This window comes from Talpa occidentalis, unplaced genomic scaffold (assembly GCF_014898055.3).
Source record: "Talpa occidentalis isolate TD23 unplaced genomic scaffold, MPIMG_talOcc4v2.1 talOcc4.17, whole genome shotgun sequence".
In the NCBI taxonomy this organism is placed as follows: Eukaryota; Metazoa; Chordata; class Mammalia; order Eulipotyphla; family Talpidae; genus Talpa; species Talpa occidentalis.
The window spans coordinates 49,450,649-49,470,789 of NW_023601754.1; the positions used below are offsets into that span (position 1 = coordinate 49,450,649).

Below are 20,141 nucleotides of genomic sequence, written 5' to 3' on the forward strand. Positions count from 1 at the left end.
TTCAGTAAATCCCCGAGATCCCCAAGGAGGCGCCCTGCTCCAGGGACCACAGTTTGAACAGTGAATCTCTAGGTCAGTAATTGAAATGCCAGAGAGCACAGGGTGCACTGGACACCTTGTGGAAACTCAGATCAGGGAGTCACTTCTTTGAGTCTGTGGAAGTGGCAGTGTCAGAACATGGCATGGTTACAGCAGTCTTTCTCCCTTGCCACAGGGGTGCGGTTCTTGTTCCAGTTTCCCTGTTTTCCCTCCAGCTGGAGATGGGCACACCTGGTGTCCCATCTTGACTGGGACCCTGGCGATTGCCTCCATGGTTCATGAAAGCAGTGCCTCACAATAGCTAAACACTAGCCATGCCTCGAATGTGTTCATTCATTCATTCATTCAGCAGGCGGTCAATGAACCTGCCTTCTTGCTGAGCATTGGGGATGCAGCATCCAGAGACGCTGACAATTAGAACGATGGCATATGTGCAGACATCATTCCGAGCGAACCGGTGTCTCTTGGGTACTCAGGAATTTCGTCAAGAAGTTTCTCCCCCTCAAAAAAGTCACGGAGCTGAGATCTGCAGGATTAGGAGGCGGGAACCGGGTAGTTCCTGTACCTTCTGCAGCGTCCTCACAACCCGGGGAAACGGGGTGGGAGGGGAGGAGAGGGACGGGGCAGGCAGAGGGGAATTACCGCCCCATGGCCCTTCGCCGCTAACCGCGAACAGCACCGAAACGCCTCCCAGCGATGTGGCTAGCGGGAGGTGCCAGCGCCCAGGGACGCCGTCTCGGGCTTCCTTCCTCCCGCAGGTGCTGAACCGCAGGTGCGCCAAACGGGCGCTTGGAGGAAGACGGTGCCTTTGCGAGGCCGGAACGGACCTGCCTACCCTGCCTACCCAGAGATGAGGGATGAGCCCCCGTCCCGAGCCTCCGGCTACGCCCCGTTTCACACGCTTTGGCCGCCCGCGCGCCACGCCATTGGGCGAAGCGGGAAGGGTGACAGTCAGAGCCGACGACGGGAAGAGGGCGGGCCCTCCTGCTCGGCCCCGCCCCCGGGGCCCGCTTTGATTGGCAGGGGGCTTCAGCTCCGCCCCCGCGTTTAAGGCACCTGTCTGGCAGCCATTAGGTACGCGGCCTTTGACGCCCACTCTCCATGCCTTCCTCCGCTTTCTCCACCCACTTCCAAGATCAGCCAATGGCTCGGGACAGGGCAGACCGCCCCCGCGCACAGGGCCAATTACAAACGGCCCTTCACTTGACGGGCGACTGCCCGCCCCTGATCAGTTTAACTCCTCCCCCCCGCCAATTGGTGCAGGAGAGGGGGGCGGGTGCATCCAATCAGCACGACACGGGCCCCTTGACTGACGTGTTGGTCCTCGCGCTGGCGTGTTGTGCCCTGAGGCGGGAGGAGGAGGAGGAGGAGCGGAGACGAAAACCTGAACCAATCCTAGCAGCCTGCGCGGGAGGCCAATCGAACGCCGCGCCTTGGAGCGACTGCCCAATCCGGCAGAGAGGGCCGGCCGCATCCTTGACAAGAACCAATAGGGCACGCCCGAAGGGCTAGAGCGACGTGCGGCAGGAGCAATGAGAGGCCTATTTTCGGAGCTGGGGGGCGGGCCGGCGCCAGAGGCGAGAAGAGAGGAGGGGAGGCCTCCTCCGCCGCCGCCATCTTGGACCGGGCCCGGTCAGCTTCCGCGGAGCCATCGGCAGACGCCGCGGCCTCATTTGAGCCCCGACCCCGTCTTCAGAACCACCCGGGCCCATTTACCCCCACCCCACTTCCGCTCCGCGCCGCTATCGCGATAGCACCCGGGCCTGGGGCGCGAGAAAAAGGCGGCGGGTGCTCGCCTCCCCCGCCTGTCGCGATACGCTCCTCAGCGGCGGCGCCAGCTCCTGTGGTGAGAGCGTCGGGCTCGACTGGGCCGGGCCCCTTCCCCTCCCCTGGCGCCCCGCCGCCGCCCCCGCGCCCCGCCGCCGCCTGTCGCGACATGGCCGCCCGCCGGCCGGCTCCTCCACGCCCCTCGGCCCCCGCGGCCCCGGCGACCCCCGCCCCGCGCGGCGGCCCGTGGGGTGTGCGCGGCGCCGCCCCTCTCCGCGGCGGGCTCGGCTCCCGGGCTGGAGGCGCCCCGGGCCCGAGGGCTGCATCCCCTTCCGCGGGGGGCGGCCGGGGCGGGGGCGGCGGGGCCGGGACCTGGCGGGCGGCGGGCCGGGTTCCCGGTCCCGGGGCGTCTCTGGTCCTTGGCGACGGGCCGGGGGCTGAGCTCCCCGGATGCGGGAACCCGCTCCACCGGGAGCCGGCGCAAAGTTTCCACTTCTTGGGCGTGCAGCTCGCCCCTCTCCGGGAGGAGCCCCCGGGCGGCGGCTGGCCCGGCCCCCGCCGCGGGACCCGGCCCCCGGCACCGTCCTCCCCGCCGTCCGCCTTCTGATTCTGACCCGGCGTTTGGTCCCCGCCGCGCTTTCTGAGCAGAGCCCACCCGGGAGAGCCCTTGTCTGCCTGCCGGGTGCCGGCCCCCGGCTCCGGCCGGCCCAGGCCACTCGGGGGACGGGGGCCTGGGCAGCAACACCCCTGGGGTCGGGCGCCTGGGGAGGCTCAGCGTCCCCAGCGCCCGCTTTCTCTGTGCCGGTCTCGCTCTCGTGCGCCATGCGAGCGCCCCTTTTCCTGAGCACCAGTCTCCCCTGCAGGGGCTGTCACACTCCCGCTCCCCAAGATTACTGCCGCGACCCTTTCGGGACAGGTGTTTTGACACCTTGTCCACCGCACTCACCAGGAGGCTGTCACTTCTGTGGCTTCTACCCCCATTCACATCCTCCACTGCGGGTGACAGTCTTTTGTGGGGGCCAGTTCCTACCCCCCGCTGTCCTTCCCTCACTGGATGTGTGGTGGACACTAAGCACCTCTTGGTGTAAGCAGTAGTAGAGCTGGAGATCAGCCCTAGCCACACCCACTCTGCTGGAACCCCCTAGAATTGTCCCACTTCCTAGACCTGAGTTTCCTGGCCTTTCTGGCGCAGATTGTGGTTTTTCTCCAGGGTAAGGAAACTTTCTTGGTGTTGCCTTCCCTCGGGTAAGGTTTCTGCCAGCCTTGGTAATGGAGTTGTGTGTTGTCTTCTCCAGCCTTCCTCTGTGGGGCAAAGGACCATCTCAGGAGTGGGTGTCAAGGACTAAAGTGCCAACAACCCTCCTGTGGTCTCCGTGTATGGGACTGAAGCTTCTGCCCGCTCTGGGGAGGCAGAGCTTCCTAGCTGTGGGTGCTGTGAGGTGTCCCTGACTTGAAAAGATCCCCCCCCACACACTGTCGTCTTTCCTAGGACGATCCCTCCAGTGTAACTTTCCAAGGTGGGGTTCCCAGCCCTTGGTGTTGAACACCGCAGAGGGGTGGTAACTGTCCTCTTCCAGGGTTTCAGATCGTCTCTGTGGTGGGGCAGCACCCCTAGTTAAGGATTGCCCCTGGCCTCCCAGCAGGCCAGGTCTCCTCACTCCCATGGCGGAAGACTTCTCTAGAGACATGACAGCCCCCTGGATTGGACAGGGGTGGGGAGTAGCTGCGCTTCAGCCCTGCTTCTCTTTTTGGCTGCTTTGTGTGATGATGTCATCACCCCTCGGTGAGGTTTTGGGTGCTTTTTTATTGGTGCTGTCCCATCATTCCCTTCTTTTTAGGATTGTTGACTCCTGTGGGTCTGGCGCATGCTCCTCCCCCACCCTGGAACTTCTGGTTGCTTGCCTAGGCCAAGATTCCCAGCTTCCTTGGTGCTGTCTGAGCAGGCTGCCTGTCTCAGAGCAGGACTGCCTCGGTTCCTTATCCTGGGGACCTTGGTGGGTCCTCCTAGATCAGTGGGCTGCCAGCCCTGTACGCATGGATCTTGTCTGTGGTGGCCTCTGCAGCCCCAGCTTCCTTTCTCTCCGGCTCTTTGCTGGGGGGCCCTCGATGTGGAGTTTTTTTCTCAAGGGGCTGTGGCCTCTGTGACTGCAGCTCCTGCCCACGCTAGGCTACCTGTTTAGGGGTGAGGGCTCCGGGCCACGGCCCTTGCCCTGCTCCAGGGAGAAGTGGTCTCCCCCACGTCAGGTTGGTACTTTGAGGTTCTGTTGGAACCACCATCCCCCAAGCTCGGACTGCTCTCCCCTGAAACCTGCGTCCCGTGCTCCAGGACTGCCAGCTGCCCGGCTGTTCCCCTCTCGGGAGTGGGGCAGGAACTGCCTATGGGCTGGGTGTCCTGCCCACCCCCCTTAAGGAGAGCAGTGCGCTAGTAGGGGTAGGAACTGGGTGTTTGCTCTCTCCGGACTGAGCCCCTGTGATGGGCGCTTGGAGGTCAGTGAGAACAAGCTCTTGTTTAAGGTTCTTGTTCCCCTCCTTCCCCCCAGGGGTAGGGGCCTCTCTGTATTGGGGCTAAGACAGTTTGGGTCTATGCGCCTGCAGGACGTAGCATTGGGGCCAGGCCCCTAAGTGCCCACACGGCGCCTCCCATGAATCTCCTCTGTCAAGCTCTGTCCAGGCCCCCGAGGCTAGCATGTGGCTCTCGCCCTGACTGAGTGTGGCCGTTTCCCCAGCTGGTCTCTGGAGGACTGAGGGGTCACACCTACCTGCCGTGTAACAAATGGGCCCCTGTGGAGATCAGGGACAGCCTCCTGAGGGTGCGGGACCTGCCCTGGTCTCTGGGTCTCTTGTGCCCAGGTGTGCTGGATGTAGCCACCAGCCACGTGTGATTTAAACTGAAAGTGGAAATTCTGTCCTTCTGTTTTGTGACCACACTACAAATGTCCAGTGGTCGATAGCAAACTCTCCACCCTCTTAGACTGCTGCTCTCAAGCTGTTGCCTTGCCTGTGGGTGAGACCCTGTGGGTATGCCTCACCTGGGGTTGGCATGCTGTCCTGGGATGGCCTTGCGCTGGGTCTGTAGGGTGGCAGCTCCTCCAGTGTCAGAGCGTCATGTTTGCAGTATAGGCCCCCTCTGTGGGATGGCCTCTGCTGGCACCACAGGCGTTCTCTTGGCATAACTGTCTCTCTCCATAGTACCCGTATCTCCCCTGGTCTCAGTGTCAGGCCTTCACGTATGTGACAGCGCCCTGGGTTGGACAGGGGTGGGGAGTAGCTGCGCCTCAGCCCTGCTTCTCTTTGGCCTCTGTGTGATGATGTCATCGCCCCTTGGGTGAAGTTTTGGGGGCTTTTTTTCTTTTTATCCATACCTGGCTTCTACCCTAGGCTAACGCTCCTGTTACCTCCCCTTTTAGCTTAGTCCCCTGTAGGTTGCCAATACCTTCCTTTAGGGTGAAGTTGCTGCTCTGAGTATCGAGTATTTGCTGGGTCACGTTTCCCAAGTCTAAATCCAGTCTTCTGATGCGTAATTCCTTCTGGTTGCAGGTCAGCTCACTCACAGCTAAGGCCCCCTTTCCACCCTCTTGTCTTTGTAAGAGTCGTCTTCTCCCGGCCTTCTCTTGGGTGTGATCTTCTGCCCCCAGACCTCTATAACCCTTCTGGGTAAGGTTCTTTAGGTTAAGGATGTTCTTTTAAGATTCTGTCCCAGAATAAACTCGTTGCGGGCTGAGGCCCTCTTCTGCTTGAGATCCAGCCCGACCTCCCTCCGGCCTCCTCTACAGCCCATATACATATGCATGTGTGTGTGCGCAGCCGTGCACTGTGGGTTCTCTTTGTCCCTTGGGGTGTCTGAGAGGATAATCTCTCCACTGATATGTCTAGGGATAGCCTTTCCCCTGGTGTATCTGAGGGGATAACCTTACCCCTGATGTGCCTGAGGGGATAGCCTTACCCCCGATGTGTCTGAGGGGATACCTCTGCCAGAATTCTGGTCACCTGTGTCCCTGATTCCTATAGGCAGTGTGGTTCCTAATACTTTCATCCCCAGCAGTCGGCTGTGGGCAGTGATGGGTTCCTGCTCGAAACTGCATTTGAGTGTCCTCTGGGGAAAAGGTACTCCGTGCTCTAGGAGTTGTCCGCTTCGTGGGTCAGAGGCACACAAAAAGTATCTTTTCAGCAGATTTCTGGGGTTCTTCTGTGGGTACTTGAGGCAGTATAGGGAGAACTGGGCCTCGTCTTTGTCATTAGATAGAAAATACATCTTTACGATTCCACATGGCCCACTGTCCCCAGCCTGGTCCATGTCTGGGTTCGGACTAGGGACTAACTGTACTCCTTCCTGATTCTTGCAGCAGCGTCTGTCTTCAAGGGAGTATGAAGAGAGGGCGTCTGTAGGGCAGGGAAGATGGCGGACAAGCGCAAACTCCAGGGTATGATGAGGTGGACTGCCCACTGCCCTCAGATCTCCTCTTGGATGCCTGCTTCCCAGACAGGCCTCTAATAGCCTGCCTTCCTCCCTGGCCAGGTGAGATTGATCGCTGCCTCAAGAAAGTGTCCGAGGGTGTGGAGCAGTTTGAAGATATCTGGCAGAAGGTAAGTGCCCGGGCACCCCCAAAACACTGGGTCTCTAGGAGGAGAGCATAGCAAATGCCTCCCCTCTGGGTGTCAGCCAGAATGGGGTACTGTGTGTCCAGGTGCTGAGGACCTAGGAGGAGCAGTTCGGGTGGGTTTGGGGGAGAGAGCCTGGAGCTTGACCTCTGGAGTGTGTGCGGGGCAGCCAGCCCCAGCCTGATGCCGGGATTCTCTCCCCCCAGCTCCACAATGCAGCCAATGCGAACCAGAAAGAAAAGTATGAGGCTGACCTGAAGAAGGAGATTAAGAAGCTTCAAGTGAGGGGGCTGGAGCCTGGATTCCTGTGTCCTGAGGGTGGAGGGAGCAGGGAGAAGAAGGGTTGGAGGCCTCAGTTCCGAGTCTTAAGGAAGTCTGTCCCATCTGCAGCGGCTGAGGGACCAGATCAAGACATGGGTGGCATCCAACGAGATCAAGGACAAGAGGCAGCTCATAGATAACCGCAAGCTCATTGAGACGGTAGGCGCCCAGGGCCTGGTGGTCAGATTCCTGGGTCCCCAGAGGGCAGAGGTAGGACAGCCAGACTTCAGAGGTCCTGAGAAGAGCAAGGTCCCTGCGCCAAGGGAAGGGGAGAGGTGACGGGCTTGGCGCCGAGTGGGATCAGGTTTGCACGTCCACTGGCCCTTGGCCAGCTCCTCTCCTGCCCGCGGGAGCCCCCTGCCAACTGCACTCTCCACAGCAAATGGAACGGTTCAAAGTTGTGGAACGAGAGACCAAAACCAAAGCCTATAGCAAGGAGGGCCTGGGCCTGGCCCAGAAGGTGGACCCCGCCCAGAAGGAGAAGGAAGAGGTCGGCCAGTGGCTCACGGTGTGTTGGGGTGGAGGAGAGAAGGTGGGTGCGGTCCCTGAGCCAGGATGTGAAGGCACTATGGCTAACCTCTCCTCCCCACCCCATCCCTGCCCACCCCCAGAATACCATCGACACACTGAACATGCAGGTGGACCAGTTTGAGAGTGAAGTGGAGTCACTGTCAGTGCAGACACGCAAGAAGAAGGGTGACAAGGATGTGAGTGGGGGGACCCAGCACTCAGACGACGTAGACAGGCTGGCAAGCAGGAGGGGCTAGCTCTTTGGGCCTGTGGGAGTTGGGGGTCTGAGCTCCTGAGGAAGCCAGGCTTGCACTGGGGTAAGGGATTCAAGAGGCAGGATGGAGGGGTGTGGTGCAGGGAGGAGGCGGGCCCCCTCAGTGCTCCACCTTGGTGTCTGGGCACAGAGTGGGACCATCGGGAAGAGGAGGGCTTGGAGGGGGTTGCTGAGTGGAAGGGTGAGCACCATGGGCAGACAGGTCAGGGTTTGAAGCTGTGGCCCCACAGTCCTAGATGGGAGGCCCCAGGACTTCGGGAGGGCTTAATAAGGGTACATGGGCCATGTGGAGAAGTGTTTTCATTGGCCTAAGGAGTTCAGTAGTCCGGACATGCCGGAGGCTGCGTGCTGTAACCTGGACTCCCAGAGACCTAGAGCTATAGGCTGTGGGTCTGGAGGGGTGCAGACTGTTTACCTGTTGGCACGGGAAATACAGGGAGCAAGAGCGGGCAGGGGCTGCCTCAAGATGTAGGAGGTGGGCCAGAGTGTGGGGGTCTCAGACTGAGGGTTGGGGGACCATGAGCTTGGGGAGGAAATAAAATAGGTCCTCACAGAGAGGGAGGATTTGATATTGGAGCTAAAATGTCAGACCTTAAAGGGACTGGGCTAGGGATGGGAGTCAGGCACCTGGAGTGCCTCAGAGCTTGACTTCTGAATGTGGGCTCCCTTAGGGCCCATAGGTGGGGAACCACAGGGATGACAAAGATTACAAGCCTCCCGGACCCCCACGGGGGAGCCCTCTTTGTCACTGCTAGGGGAGACCAGGAGTGGTGTGTGCATCTACCAGAAGGCGGTCAGACCTGGTGGGTGGCTCAGCAGAGAGGTGGAGACTGCATGGAGAGTTGGGGGCAGTCAGGTGTTGTAGGGTGGCGCTGGGGCATCTCAGGAGGGGTGCCTGAGGGCTGGGCAGACACCACACTGCTCAGGGCCGGAGGGGTTGGAGTGGGCCCCTGGGCCTCACAGGGTCAGGGACTGAGGACGGGTTCTGTGGGGCAGGCGGGGTTGGGCAGGTGTCCTGCGGCCCCTGAGCCTGGCCCTGGGCTCGCCAGCAGAAGCAGGACCGGATTGAGGGCTTGAAGCGGCACATCGAGAAGCACCGCTACCACGTGCGCATGCTGGAGACCATCCTGCGCATGCTGGACAACGACTCCATCCTGGTGGACGCCATCCGCAAGATCAAGGACGATGTCGAGTACTATGTCGACTCATCCCAGGATCCTGACTTTGAGGAGAATGAGTTCCTCTATGACGACCTGGACCTCGAGGACATTCGTGAGGCCGGGGGACTGACCTGGAGCACACAGGGCGGGGTGGGCTTGGGGCGGGCGCCAGCCCGGCTAAGCACGCCCCCCTGCCCCCACAGCACAGGCGCTGGTCGCCACCTCCCCCCCCAGCCATAGTCACATGGAGGATGAGATCTTCAACCAGTCCAGCAGCACACCCACCTCGACCACCTCCAGCTCCCCCATCCCACCCAGTCCAGCCAACTGCACCACGGTGAGGAGGCGCAGGCCACAGCGGTGTGCTTGGGCCAGGGCCTCAGACGGCCGAAAAGCAGGGTGGGCACGTGTCTCATCATCAGGATTCTCCACCCAAGTGCTGGAGAGATTGGGGATCCCAGCGAGCCAGAGCCACGTGTGGGTCCTGGGTTTGGTGGCAGAGGGATGGTGAAGGGACCCGAGGAAGCAGGGGTCAGGTTGGGCTCCCTGAGGACAGCAGGTTCCTAGACTCTGCGGGGGCTGGCAGTGACGCCGGCTCCTGGGCTGCAGGATTTAGGCTTCCGTAGAGATCAGAGCCTAGGTATTTGCGTCACTTTGGGGCCCACGGCCTGTCAGCCAGGTCCAGCTGATGCAGGTCACGTGGTGCCTGACAGTGCCTCCTTCCCACCTTAGGAGAACTCTGAGGATGACAAGAAGAGGGGACGCTCGACGGATAGTGAAGTCAGCCAGGTGGGTCCAGTGGTGCAGACAGGATGGTCACTCATTCATCGGTTCCCTGAAGCCTGTCTGGGCACGAGTGTGGGGCTTTGGGGACAGATGTGTCAGGAGGCAGTGCTGCCCTGGGGGCCTGCCGAGTTACAGGGGCAGGCATGGCCCACAGGTGCTGTGGTGGGGAGGCACGGGTGCCTCAGACCTTGGTGGGCGCTCAGCGGGTGCTGCCCCCGAGGGGTCGTAAGCAAGTGGAGTCTGCGCACAGGAGAAGGGGCCGCTCCTGGCCTAGGCAGTGGATGCTTGCTTGCTGGCTTCCTGAGTGAGAGCTTAGAAGTGAGCAGGGGTGCAGACTGAGGGGCCCAGACCTGGGGATCAACTCCGAAAGGGTCCAACTCGCCTGAGTGGTTACAGGTCAAAAATCAGACAGGTTTTTAAATTACTTCGCTAGTTTAATTGAAGTAACGTTGATTCTAGTATTACGTGGGTCTCAGGCACGCGTGGTAAGTCGGTGTCTGTCTGGACCACCCTGGGATCACGTCCTGTCCATCCTCAACACATTGAGCCTTTGACCCGATTTAACCCAGTCCTTCCCCCTCTGGGTACCCCTAGTTAGGTCTCATCGCCTAACAGTTCATTGTTTTCTGTGGTTCGGGGTCAAGCAGGTTTCCTGGGGTGGGGGCTTGTCAAGGCCTGGGCTTCACTGAGTGTCAGAGAGGAAGCGTTCTGCGGAGTGTCTTTCTCCGAATCCCTTGGGTCCTCTTGACAGCTCCCGCCTCAGGGAACTGCTGCATGAGAACCATGTGCTTAGGTGGGCCCTCTGAGGCCCCTGAGGCTGGTGTGGGATCTGTGAGCAGGCAGGTCTGGTGCCAGGAAGGAGTCAGCTGTGAATCCCACTTGGTGCCCATGAGTCAGGGGGACCATCGGGAAGCAGTGAGGACAGCAGCCCGAGGGGGTCCGCAGCAGTGGGGTGCCGTGCGCATGCTGCGGCCTCTGCCTGCTGGTGTTGATGGGTGGCTTTGTGGCCCTCAAGTGTCGTTCACAGTGACCAAAAGGTTTTCTGCTGTCTCCCTCCTGCACGTTGGCCGACAGCTCACCGCGTCCCTGGGATGTCGAGGCTGTGGTTGTGGTTGGAGTGGGTGGTTTCTTGTGCCTACAGCGGGCTGTGTGTCACAGCCTGGAGAGACAGCATGGGGAGACGTGGGGCAGGCGTGGGGACCCGGTGTGAGCTAGAGTGCACCTGAGGGGTTTGCACCTGAACTCAGGAGGGGGAGGAGACCACCCAGGCCTCAGAGGGGAGGCAGACTGGGGCAGCCAGGTGGAGCGGTGAGGAGTGTATGCAGGAGGCCCTCACTGTCATCTCTCTCCACCAGTCTCCAGCCAAAAACGGCTCCAAGCCAGTCCACAGCAACCAGCACCCTCAGTCCCCAGCCGTGCCACCCAGCTACTCCTCTGGTCCCTCGCCTGCTGCTCCCCTGAGCACCAACTCTGGCAACAATGGGGCCCCCACCCCCACAGCACCCCCAAGTGCTCTGGGCCCGAAGGCCAGTCCAGCCCCCAGCCACAACTCAGGCACCCCTGCCCCTTACGCCCAAGCTGTGGCCCCACCTGCTCCCAGTGGGCCCAGCACTGCCCAGCCCCGGCCCCCCAGCGTCCAGCCTGGTGGAGGCGGCGGCAGTGGAGGCGGCAGTGGCAGCAGCAGTAGCAGCAGTGGAGGTGGAGGCACCGGCAAGCAGAATGGCGCCACCAGTAAGTAGGGAGGCTGGCGGGGAGGCACCCAGGGTGGTCGTGATGGCCTCCTTCATGCTGTCTTCTCTCGCAGGTTACAGCTCAGTGGTGGCAGACATCCCGGCAGAGGTGGTGCTTAGCAGCAGTGGGGGCAACAACACTGGCAGCCAGGCTCTGGGCCCCCCAACGGGCCCCCACAACACACCTTCCAGCACCTCGTGAGTGTCTGACCTCAGCAGAGTCGGAGGCGGGGATTTGGCACAGACTGGGGTTGCCCTGATGGAGGCCACATCTCCAGGATACAGGCCCTGCCCTTGCCAGTTGGGCCTTCCCCCCCCTCCCGGTCAGGTGCTCCATTCCCACTTCTTTCTGGCTGGGACATTTGCTCTTGGGAATGTTAGAGACACCCCTTGTCCAGTGGGCTTGCTGTCAGGGCCCGTGTCCTTGGTGCTGGATGGCACAGCTTTTCTTTCTGGAGGAGCTCTAGTCTTCCACCGCCTCCCCGTGTCTGCTCCCTTCCCCAGGCTCACCTGCTCCATTGGTGGGCTCAGTGTCCACTTCTCCCAATAGACGATCCCAAGTTCCCTTCCTCCCAGATAGCCTCAAACCTGCGTCCAGCCATTCCATCAGGAGAGCCCGACCTCCTGTGTGGCGTGCAGGGAGGACCTGGGCCACCTCACCCAGGCTCTCGGGGAGCCACCCCAAGAGGCATCTGCCTGCAGCTCTCTAGCCAAGGTGGATTATTTCATGATTGGAACATTCACTTCTCACACCTCTGCGGATCACTCCAGAAGGCCTGTCCCCTAGTGAACATCTCAGGAGCCATCCCCTCCTTTGTCCTTGGGCCCTGTGTGCGCTCTGGAGCATCCTGAGACCCCTCTCTGCCTGCCACCTCCCAGCACCACTTGACTTGACGGGCTCTGGGGAAGGTCTCAAAGGCTGGTTCCACCTTTGCTCAGAACCCTGCTCTCCATCTGTGTCCCTCATACTGCCCCCGGCAGGGCCTGTCTCTGCATTCTTCTGTGTGGCCCTGCCCCTGACCTCCCGGGCCTTTCCACCCTGCTCTCAGCGACCCTCCTCTGAAGACGACTCCCCTTCTCCCCAGGAAGGAACCCAGTGCGGCAGCCCCAACGGGGGCTGGGGGCGTTGCCCCAGGCTCAGGGAACAACTCTGGGGGACCCAGCCTCCTAGTGCCACTTCCCGTGAACCCTCCCAGTTCCCCAACACCCAGCTTCAGTGAGGCCAAGACGGCCGGCGCCCTGCTCAACGGCCCTCCGCAGTTCAGCACCGCCCCGGAGATCAAGGTGGGCCTCCTGTGTCCTGGACTGCAGCTTTGCACTGAATGTTCCTGTCCCTCCAGGCCGCTACCTGCCCTCTCCACCCCTGGCACTGTCCCTCTGACCTGTCTCCACACACTTGCTCTTCCTTTGGGTCTTCCTTTGCCCGCCATCCCCTCCCTCTGCTCTCTGGGGGGCCTCCCCCACTCCGCTGGACTGTCGCCCTGCTCCTTTGCTCTCTGGGTTTGCACCGTCATCTCCCTTCTCCTAAGACGTAACCCTGCTTCTTGCTGCACCTGGGCCACTCTCCAGCTCATCTTCCCTTTTCCTTGACGTACCTAAGTCCCGAGTCAAGGTGACCTCCGGGGCCCCTCCTGGTTATGTGCTGTGCTGGGAAGGAGGCAGTGGGGGCATGGTGGTCCCACGGGCACATCTGGCCCAACTTGGGAGATGGCCCTGCAAGGCTTGGGGCGGTGGGGCCCAGGGCAGCTGGGGTCAGTGTCAGAGGAAGTAGTGCTGCCCACCTGGGAGTAAGACAGGAGGGAGGAGGTGCAGGGCTGCAGGCCGTGGTGGGGGTCCTGAGGCCCAGGATGTGTTGGGGGGCTGTCTCCGGGCCAGTGTGCTGTGACTCGGGTTCACGGGAGGCAGGGCGAGCGCGCCCAGCTGCCCAGCTCTCGAGTGCTGCCTTCCTCAAGGGCACACACACACACACACACACACCCCTCACACACGGTGTCTTTGGAAGCTAAGTGGCCCTTGAAGGCTCTTAGAACAGTTTCCACCCCACAGTGAGGAAATTCTCAGAGTACAGTGCACAGGAAATTTGCGGTGTGTGCATTTTTCTGGAGAAGGGGGTCCGTAGCTTTGAGAGTCTCAGAAGTGGTGCAGCCATCAGAAGAGTGACGTAAAGGCTGGGCGGCGGGCCTGGAACACGTCTGACAGAAAGGACACGATCAGATGTTGGCACAGTCCCTAGGGCTTTGAGTATGGGGCGGTGGGGCATGAACACTTGGGCTGTTGGGACTTGGGGAAGACAGGAAGGGACCCCTCCAGAGTGGGGAGACTGTTTAGACCTGGTGGGTCCCTGGTACCTGAGGCGGGTGGCCCAGCCTGTTCTACCAAGCAGGGGAGTGGGGGTGGAGGTGGAGGGAGCCTGCCTGAGACAGAGAGGAGAGCGCAGCCCCTGGGTCTTGGCAGTGTTGCGGCTGGCCAGTGTGTTGGTGTTCCCTGGGGTGCACTCAGGAGCGGGTACCACAGGATCTGGAGACACACAGCAGCAGCTTTTTCTGCGTGTTGTAATGTGGTGGATGTGTTTAGCATCATCCAGCAAGACCACACACGGCGTGCACCACTGTTGGGGGTGTTGGTGTCTGGCTTCCCTTGCTGTTGCAGTGCTTTGGTGAACATCCTTATTTGCAGACGGCTACACGTTCTCTGGGCCTGAGGCCAGGCATTGCTTCCCTCTACAGGCCCCCGAACCTCTGAGCTCTTTGAAGTCCATGGCAGAGCGGGCGGCCATCAGCTCTGGCATCGAGGACCCTGTGCCAACACTGCACCTGACTGAGCGAGGTGAGGGTCCGGGCACGGTGGGTGTGGACCAGCAAGGAGGGCTTGGTCCTGAGCTGGCCTCACCTGAGGGGCCTGGCCCCACCCCTCCCTGCAGACATCATATTGAGCAGCACGTCGGCCCCTCCAGCCTCGGCCCAGCCACCTCTACAGCTGTCAGAGGTGAACATACCACTCTCGTTGGGGGTGTGTCCACTGGGACCTGTGCCCCTCACTAAGGAGCAGCTCTACCAGCAGGCCATGGAAGAGGCCGCCTGGCACCACATGCCCCATCCCTCAGACTCCGAGCGTATCCGGTAAGGGAACATAGGAGGGGCAGGACCGGGAACCTGAGGGAGGAGTCTGGACTGGGGGTCTGGCTGCCGGGCAGTGTTTCAGGAGTGCGTGCTGGGCTCAGAGAACAATGGGCATCAGCATGGGTCTCTACACAGCAGTGGGGACTGAGCAGACCAAGTGGAGGTAATCAGGTGCTCCCAGCCTACAGGCTGTGCTGGGACATGGGACGGGTGGCTAGTGGGCACACGCGCCAATGCTGCTATTCCCCTGCAGGCAGTACCTCCCCCGGAACCCCTGTCCGACGCCCCCCTACCACCACCAGATGCCACCCCCGCATTCGGACACTGTGGAGTTCTACCAGCGCCTGTCAACCGAGACGCTCTTCTTCATCTTCTACTATCTGGAGGTACAGCAGGGCCCCCGGGGCAGCCTCGGCACCCCCGGCTTCGCCGCCACCGCCGCCGTTCCCCCTCGGGCTGGAGGGGTGAGGTGGGTGTCCCACTGCGGCCACCGGGACCAAACCCCTACCCTGTCCCCCAGACCTGGACCCGCCCAAACCAAACCTGCCCCAGGCCCCACTTCAGGACCTAGTTCAGTGAGCTAGGTCAGTCCACCAGGGCCCGCAGCCCCCACCCTGCTAGGTCCCAGCTGTCCCTACAGGTGCTCAGTGCACATTCTTAGGCCTCTGTGGAACCCCCCCAGGGAGCTGTCTAAACCGGCTCCCTTAGCTCCCCTCACACAGTAGTTTCTTTTGCAAGTCTCTGAAAGCCATTCCCTCTTCAGTCTCATGTTTCTTCTGGCCAGCATCGGTATGTTTTGTGCGCCAGGCCCATCCAGCCTAACCTCCGTCTGTGGTGGGGCCCAGGTTCAGCCCTGGTACCCTGGCCCCCTCCCCATTCAGGGGCCTGCTAATCCCTGCTCTGCCCTTCCTTCCCCAGGGCACTAAGGCACAGTACCTGGCAGCCAAGGCCCTGAAGAAGCAGTCGTGGCGATTCCACACCAAGTACATGATGTGGTTCCAGAGGCATGAGGAGCCCAAGACCATCACTGATGAGTTTGAGCAGGTGAGGGCCCCTTCCCATACCCCACACCCCTGACCTCAGGGGGTAGTCAGGGGAAGAGTTCCCCCTGCACCCCAGCTCATTCTCTCAGGCCCACCGCTCTGCCTGGGACATGGTCTCGTCCTTGTGCACCTGGCTGGTTCCTTGTCCCGTCAGCCCCAACCCAGCCCCCCTCGGCCTACACCTCCGTTAGCACGAGCAGGTGTGGTGTCTCCTGCCCGAGCCTCGGCTCCCTTGCACAGTGCCTGAGACTGGCTCTTGTCCCACAAGTCCCCAGCAGAGCGGGGGCTTGGCAGACACAAAAGGGAAAGCTGGTTCATTGATTGAACCTCCCGTTGGCACAACACTCTGGGGCCAGGCCACCTGGGTTTGAACCCAGATCTCACTGGTAACCTTGGGCGTTACTTGCAGCTGTCTCTGTTTCCTTCTCTGTAAATATGGGGTGATAGGACTGGGTACCTGCAGTCATGAGGATTAAACGAGTTAATAACATGTGAGTGCTCAGTGCTGCCTGCTACCTAGTGAGCGTCACGGACGTTACGTCTCGTTTCAGATTACTGTTAGTTGGTGCGTCCACGGTGGATTTTTCCACCAGCTACTCACCTGCCAAGTACCAGACAGTCCTATCCTCAGGGCTCAGTCCCTTCCCCTTGCCTCATTCAAGTTCTTGGAGCGTTTCAGACTAACCCTCATGGCGAGGCCAGCTCTGCTCCCACTTACGTCCTGACACTAAATGCAGCCTCCTGTCCCACCCTGGTTTGGTCCGAGTCATCCTCCACTTTAGTACATTTCAAAGTCCCACACCGCACTACACCCTCACCAAGAAAACCCCCATCCCCAGAGTTTTCTCCTGAGCCCCTTCCACTCTAGGGTGGTGTCATGTCTCAACGTTTCTCGAAGACTAAATGCTAGGACATGTCAAATGCTCGGTAGCCCAAAAAGCCGCAGGAGTCTTGATCATCCGTGGAAGACTCAGTACATGTATCCAGGTCAAGGCCTCACTCTCAGCCTTGGGACCTTGGGCACGACCTCTGCAGCTTCTCCAGCAGGCTGGTCACATCTCCCACCCAAGAAGAGCACTGCAGGGAGAAGCTGGCCCAGCCAGGCCTTAGGAACTGTCCCTTGTCTCAGTTGGCCCAGATCCCCGGCCACCTCTTCGTCCACTCACTGACCGCCTTCTCCCCTGGCCAGGGCACCTACATCTACTTTGACTACGAGAAGTGGGGCCAGCGGAAGAAGGAAGGCTTCACCTTTGAGTACCGCTACCTGGAGGACCGGGACCTCCAGTGACACCGGCCCCTCCCACTGCCCTCCCCTCTCCCCCGCATGCTGATCCCCCTGCCCAGGTGAGGGCCCTGCCCTGGAAGACAGGGGTGGCCCTAGGCCTTGGGGCAGTCCCCTCCCCCAGGAAGCAGGGAGGGGGCTGGGAGGCTTTCTCCTCTCAGCCCCATCCTGGGGGGGCGAGGGCTGCCCCCTCCTCCCCTCCCCAGTGAGGGACATTTTTTGGTAAACCTATTTTCATTTTGGAAAATATTTATGAATAAATAGTTTTATATGAAGGCTGGCGGCAGCGGCCTCTCCTGTACCCACCCCAGAACTCAGTGAGCAAGCGGGGCTTCCTGTCGGCGGGGCCGCCGGGCCAGCTGGGGATTGAACTGGGAATTGTATCGCCTGCGACGATCATCTGTCTCCTCTTCTGGCTGGTCTTCCTGGGGCACTCTGCCTCTGACCCCAGCCAGCAGGGCCTCAGCCCGAGCCCTCTCGGCTGCTTCCCGCCGAAGACGTTCAGCTCGGAGCTGCTCTAGGGAAGGGGATCTAGGGGGAAGAGAAGCCAGGTCAGAAATAGGTCCTCCAGACCCCCTGCCTGCCTCTTAGTTGATGAAACTTGCAGGTGAGACCCCTCACCCATGTACAAGGATCAGGGCCTCCCTTTCTGCAATCCTGTGTTCACCCATCTTTTCAATTGGGTGTCCCTCCCTAACCCAGCTGTAGGATACCAAGCACCATCTGGGCCTCAGTCTCTCCTTATATAGGAAACAACAGTCCACTCTGGCACACAAGCCCTTTTACTCTAACCCTGTTCTCAAACTCTGGTCTAAAAGTGGAGGATCCCAAAGAGCTGTCTCGGTTTTATCTGCCACGTTTGGCGTATTAGGAAACTTGAGAAATCTTAAAAGCACAAGTACATGCTCCCCTGGCTGCTCTGACAAGCAGGAACAAACCCCTCTGCGCTTAACAAATCTGAGAAGGTTGGATGGTGTTATGGAAACAGGCTTGAACGCCTCTGCAGGGAAGTCGGACACAGTGGGGGTCAACAGGCCACATTCTTAGAACCACTCACCCAGTCAGCTCCTGGCCTAGTGCCTTCAGCTCACAGTCTTCCCTCGGGGCCTATAAAACCACCCCCCCAGGCCTGGAACCCAGCTTCCTGCTTACGCTTTAGGCTGCTGTTTCTCAGGTGCCCACTTTTCTTTCCTGCTGCGACTCCCATTGTCACTGCTGGGCCTTCTTTTCTTCCCCAAATGTTTCTGCATCTCCCGCAGAGGGTCTAGGTGGTTCTTGATTTTGTCATCTCGACTCGGGCCAGATGGGACACCCCCTCGCTCTGGAGGAAGCTGGTACCAAGGGGGCTGGGTCTGGGCTTCCGCTGCACTCTGTCCCAGGTACGTCAGGATGCCCAGAGCTTTCTCTTGCTTCTCCTAAGAGAATTAGAAAATAGAAGTGAGTGTAAAGTTCAAGTGTATCTTCCTTGGGAGCCCTGGATGGGGATACTCAAGGCTGCTGGAGAGGCCAAAGCAGTCACTGAGCCAACTGCCAGGAATGGGGACACAACAAATCAGCATAGATGGGGTCCTGCCCTGTGGGCATGGCAGGTTCTGTAACAGCCCAGAAAAGGGAGGACAGGGCAGGAGATGCAACTTGGGAGACACTTGGAGAAAACCTGAAAAGCAAAGCAGAGGAGTGACTGATGTGAGAAGGCCAGTGCCGAGTTCGATGGGAAATAAATCCCTGTGAGCCAGGGAGTGGCAGGGCCTAATTTAAATTCTGACAAGTTCCTTACCACCTCCCAACCAAATCGCTGTGGGGGCTGCCACCAGAGTGGAGACCTCTGGGGGCTCCAGCATCTACTGAGCCCGGTGCAGGCCTGGATGGCAGTAACAGAAGCTTCCTGACTACAGTTCACGTTCTCCACAATCTCTGTCAGCCTGCTTGCTCCCCACATGGTGTCACAACCTGAGGTACTCTCCCTGCTGATGAAGTGGGCTCAGCCAGCTTACTTTTTCCTGTCGCTTTTCTTCCTCATACTCTTTATTGCCACTGGTCACCCCCTTGCCATCTTCCAGCAGCTCCCGGAAGAGGTCCACGGGGCCAAAACTTGAGCCTCCCGCCTCGGCTGCTGCAAGCTCAGGTACCGGGTTCTGATGCCTGGCTTTCTTCCGAAGGAATTCTGTGCGAGCCTGGAGGGAAAAGAAATGAGGCAGTACACTGAGAGCCAAGATGGGATTCAACTTAACTGCAAATCTAGTGCAAACCACAGGAAATCTCAGTCCATGATGCTGGGGGCTACAGGAAGCAGAGGGACTGTGAGCCCAGAAGGATCCATGTCCCAGTTGGTGAGAGTGGAGTAAGGGAATGCCTGGGTTTGTAAGCTGCAGATCAAACAAACAGTAAGCCAGAGGGGTTCCCAGCCCACAGTAAGAACAGCTGTAACACAGTAAGAACAGCTGTGAAGGCAGCCAAAATACATTTCAGGTCAAGCGATTTCTATTCCAGACAGTTCTAAGTCAGCCCGGAAAAATCTGAGCTGCTACGGATATATTAATTTTTAAAATCCCTACCACCACACAGACAGCGTCGAGGATCACGTTACCTGAAAGGACGGAGAGCTAAGTGTAAACGAAACACGTTAGGCGCTATAAAGAAAGTCTCTGGCAATGGTGGTGGTGGTGGGGGGGGGTGTCAGGGAACAGTCTCCCCAGATGGGGCGGGGCTGGCTGTCCCACTGTGGTCCCTGCAAAGTGGCTTCCTCTCTCTGGCACCATCTCATGTCTCTGCCTAATGACCACCGCGCCTTTACAGGAACGAACGGCGCTTGAGAGAATCCGCCAAGTCAAGCACTTTGCACGGGGTGAGCGCACAGTACAGGCGCTCAACAAACGGGGGTGCAAACCAAAAAAAACCGGTCTCAGTTTCCTTGAACTGCCCGAGGGTTCACGTACACGCGCAACGAGTCCCTTATCAAGCTCCTACTGTGTGCCAGGTGCTGCTCTGGCGACGGGAAGCACACGCGTGAAGGAAACCGAGGCGCGAGGCGGTCGAGGGGGTGTCGGCGCAGGTGGTCGCAGGTACCCGGCCCCGACATCCGCACCGGGCGCCCCGCGCTTGCGCGCACCCCCACTTCCGGCCCCCACGACGCGCCTGCGCGCTCCGCCCGGGCGCCCCGCCGACGGGCCGCCGCGCCTACCTCCTGCTGGGCGAGCAGCACCCTGCGTTCGCGCTCCTTCTCCTCCTCCCGGGCCTGGGCCTCGTCACGCCGCACGCGGGCCACATTGTCCTTGTTCCGGACGTGCCAGCTCTTCTTGGGCAAGATATTCATGGCGCCGGAGGAGTCCGCGGCCTGGCGGGACCGCCTCCCGGCACTTCCGATTGGTGAGGCGCGGCCCCGTCCCTGCCGCTCCCCCCTCGCCCGGGATTGGCCCGGGCCCGCTGGCACGCCCCCTGCGGGTGCGGGGCGGGTTGATTGGCTGAGAAGCCCCCTCCCTTCGCCAGGATCTCGCGTGGCTCTGATGTTGCC

The 20,141-nt window shown here is 60.3% G+C and overlaps 2 protein-coding genes across 4 annotated transcripts; one reads left to right on the forward strand and one right to left on the reverse strand.

Moving 5' to 3' along the window:
• The first annotated feature begins 1,636 nt into the window (after positions 1–1,636).
• On the forward strand, positions 1,637–16,905 carry CNOT3 (CCR4-NOT transcription complex subunit 3). 3 transcript variants are annotated; one of them, XM_054697381.1, is made up of 19 exons: positions 1,637–1,885; positions 5,344–5,460; positions 6,150–6,227; positions 6,323–6,390; positions 6,612–6,686; positions 6,796–6,885; positions 7,106–7,234; positions 7,338–7,433; positions 8,560–8,782; positions 8,874–9,007; positions 9,403–9,459; positions 10,812–11,187; positions 11,261–11,384; positions 12,272–12,470; positions 13,913–14,012; positions 14,107–14,305; positions 14,559–14,691; positions 15,224–15,349; positions 16,538–16,905. In XM_054697381.1, the coding sequence occupies exons 3-19, from the start codon at positions 6,203–6,205 to the stop codon at positions 16,634–16,636; spliced, it is 2,253 nt and encodes a 750-aa protein (XP_054553356.1). In that variant the 5' UTR covers positions 1,637–1,885; positions 5,344–5,460; positions 6,150–6,202; the 3' UTR covers positions 16,637–16,905. The 3 variants fall into 3 exon arrangements, with proteins under 3 accessions (XP_054553356.1, XP_054553355.1, XP_037373071.1); XM_054697380.1 differs by lacking the exon at positions 5,344–5,460; XM_037517174.2 differs by lacking the exon at positions 5,344–5,460 and having other exon boundaries at positions 8,563–8,782.
• LENG1 (leukocyte receptor cluster member 1) lies at positions 16,845–20,001 on the reverse strand. Its single transcript, XM_037517181.2, has 4 exons — positions 19,812–20,001; positions 18,625–18,804; positions 17,783–18,045; positions 16,845–17,161 (listed from the first exon to the last, which is right to left on the reverse strand). Exons 1-4 carry the CDS (start codon positions 19,941–19,943, stop codon positions 16,945–16,947), a joined length of 792 nt encoding a protein of 263 aa, XP_037373078.1. The 5' UTR covers positions 19,944–20,001; the 3' UTR covers positions 16,845–16,944.
• Positions 20,002–20,141: the final 140 nt, after the last annotated feature.

What these genes read in the sequence shown, in the direction of transcription:
- CNOT3 (XM_054697381.1), top strand. Translation starts at nt 6,203, where the DNA reads ATGGCGGACAAGCGCAAACTCCAGG. An exon ending in TTGAAGATATCTGGCAGAAG is followed by an intron (nt 6,391 to 6,611) that starts GTAAGTGCCCGG and finishes CTCTCCCCCCAG; the next exon opens with CTCCACAATGCAGCCAATGC. An exon ending in TCATCTTCTACTATCTGGAG is followed by an intron (nt 14,692 to 15,223) that starts GTACAGCAGGGC and finishes TTCCTTCCCCAG; the next exon opens with GGCACTAAGGCACAGTACCT.
- LENG1 (XM_037517181.2), bottom strand. Translation starts at nt 19,943, where the DNA reads ATGAATATCTTGCCCAAGAAGAGCTGGCACGTCCGGAACAAGGACAAT. An exon ending in TGCTGCTCGCCCAGCAGGAG is followed by an intron (nt 18,805 to 19,811) that starts GTAGGCGCGGCG and finishes TTTTCCCTCCAG; the next exon opens with GCTCGCACAGAATTCCTTCG. An exon ending in AAGAAAAGCGACAGGAAAAA is followed by an intron (nt 18,046 to 18,624) that starts GTAAGCTGGCTG and finishes TAATTCTCTTAG; the next exon opens with GAGAAGCAAGAGAAAGCTCT.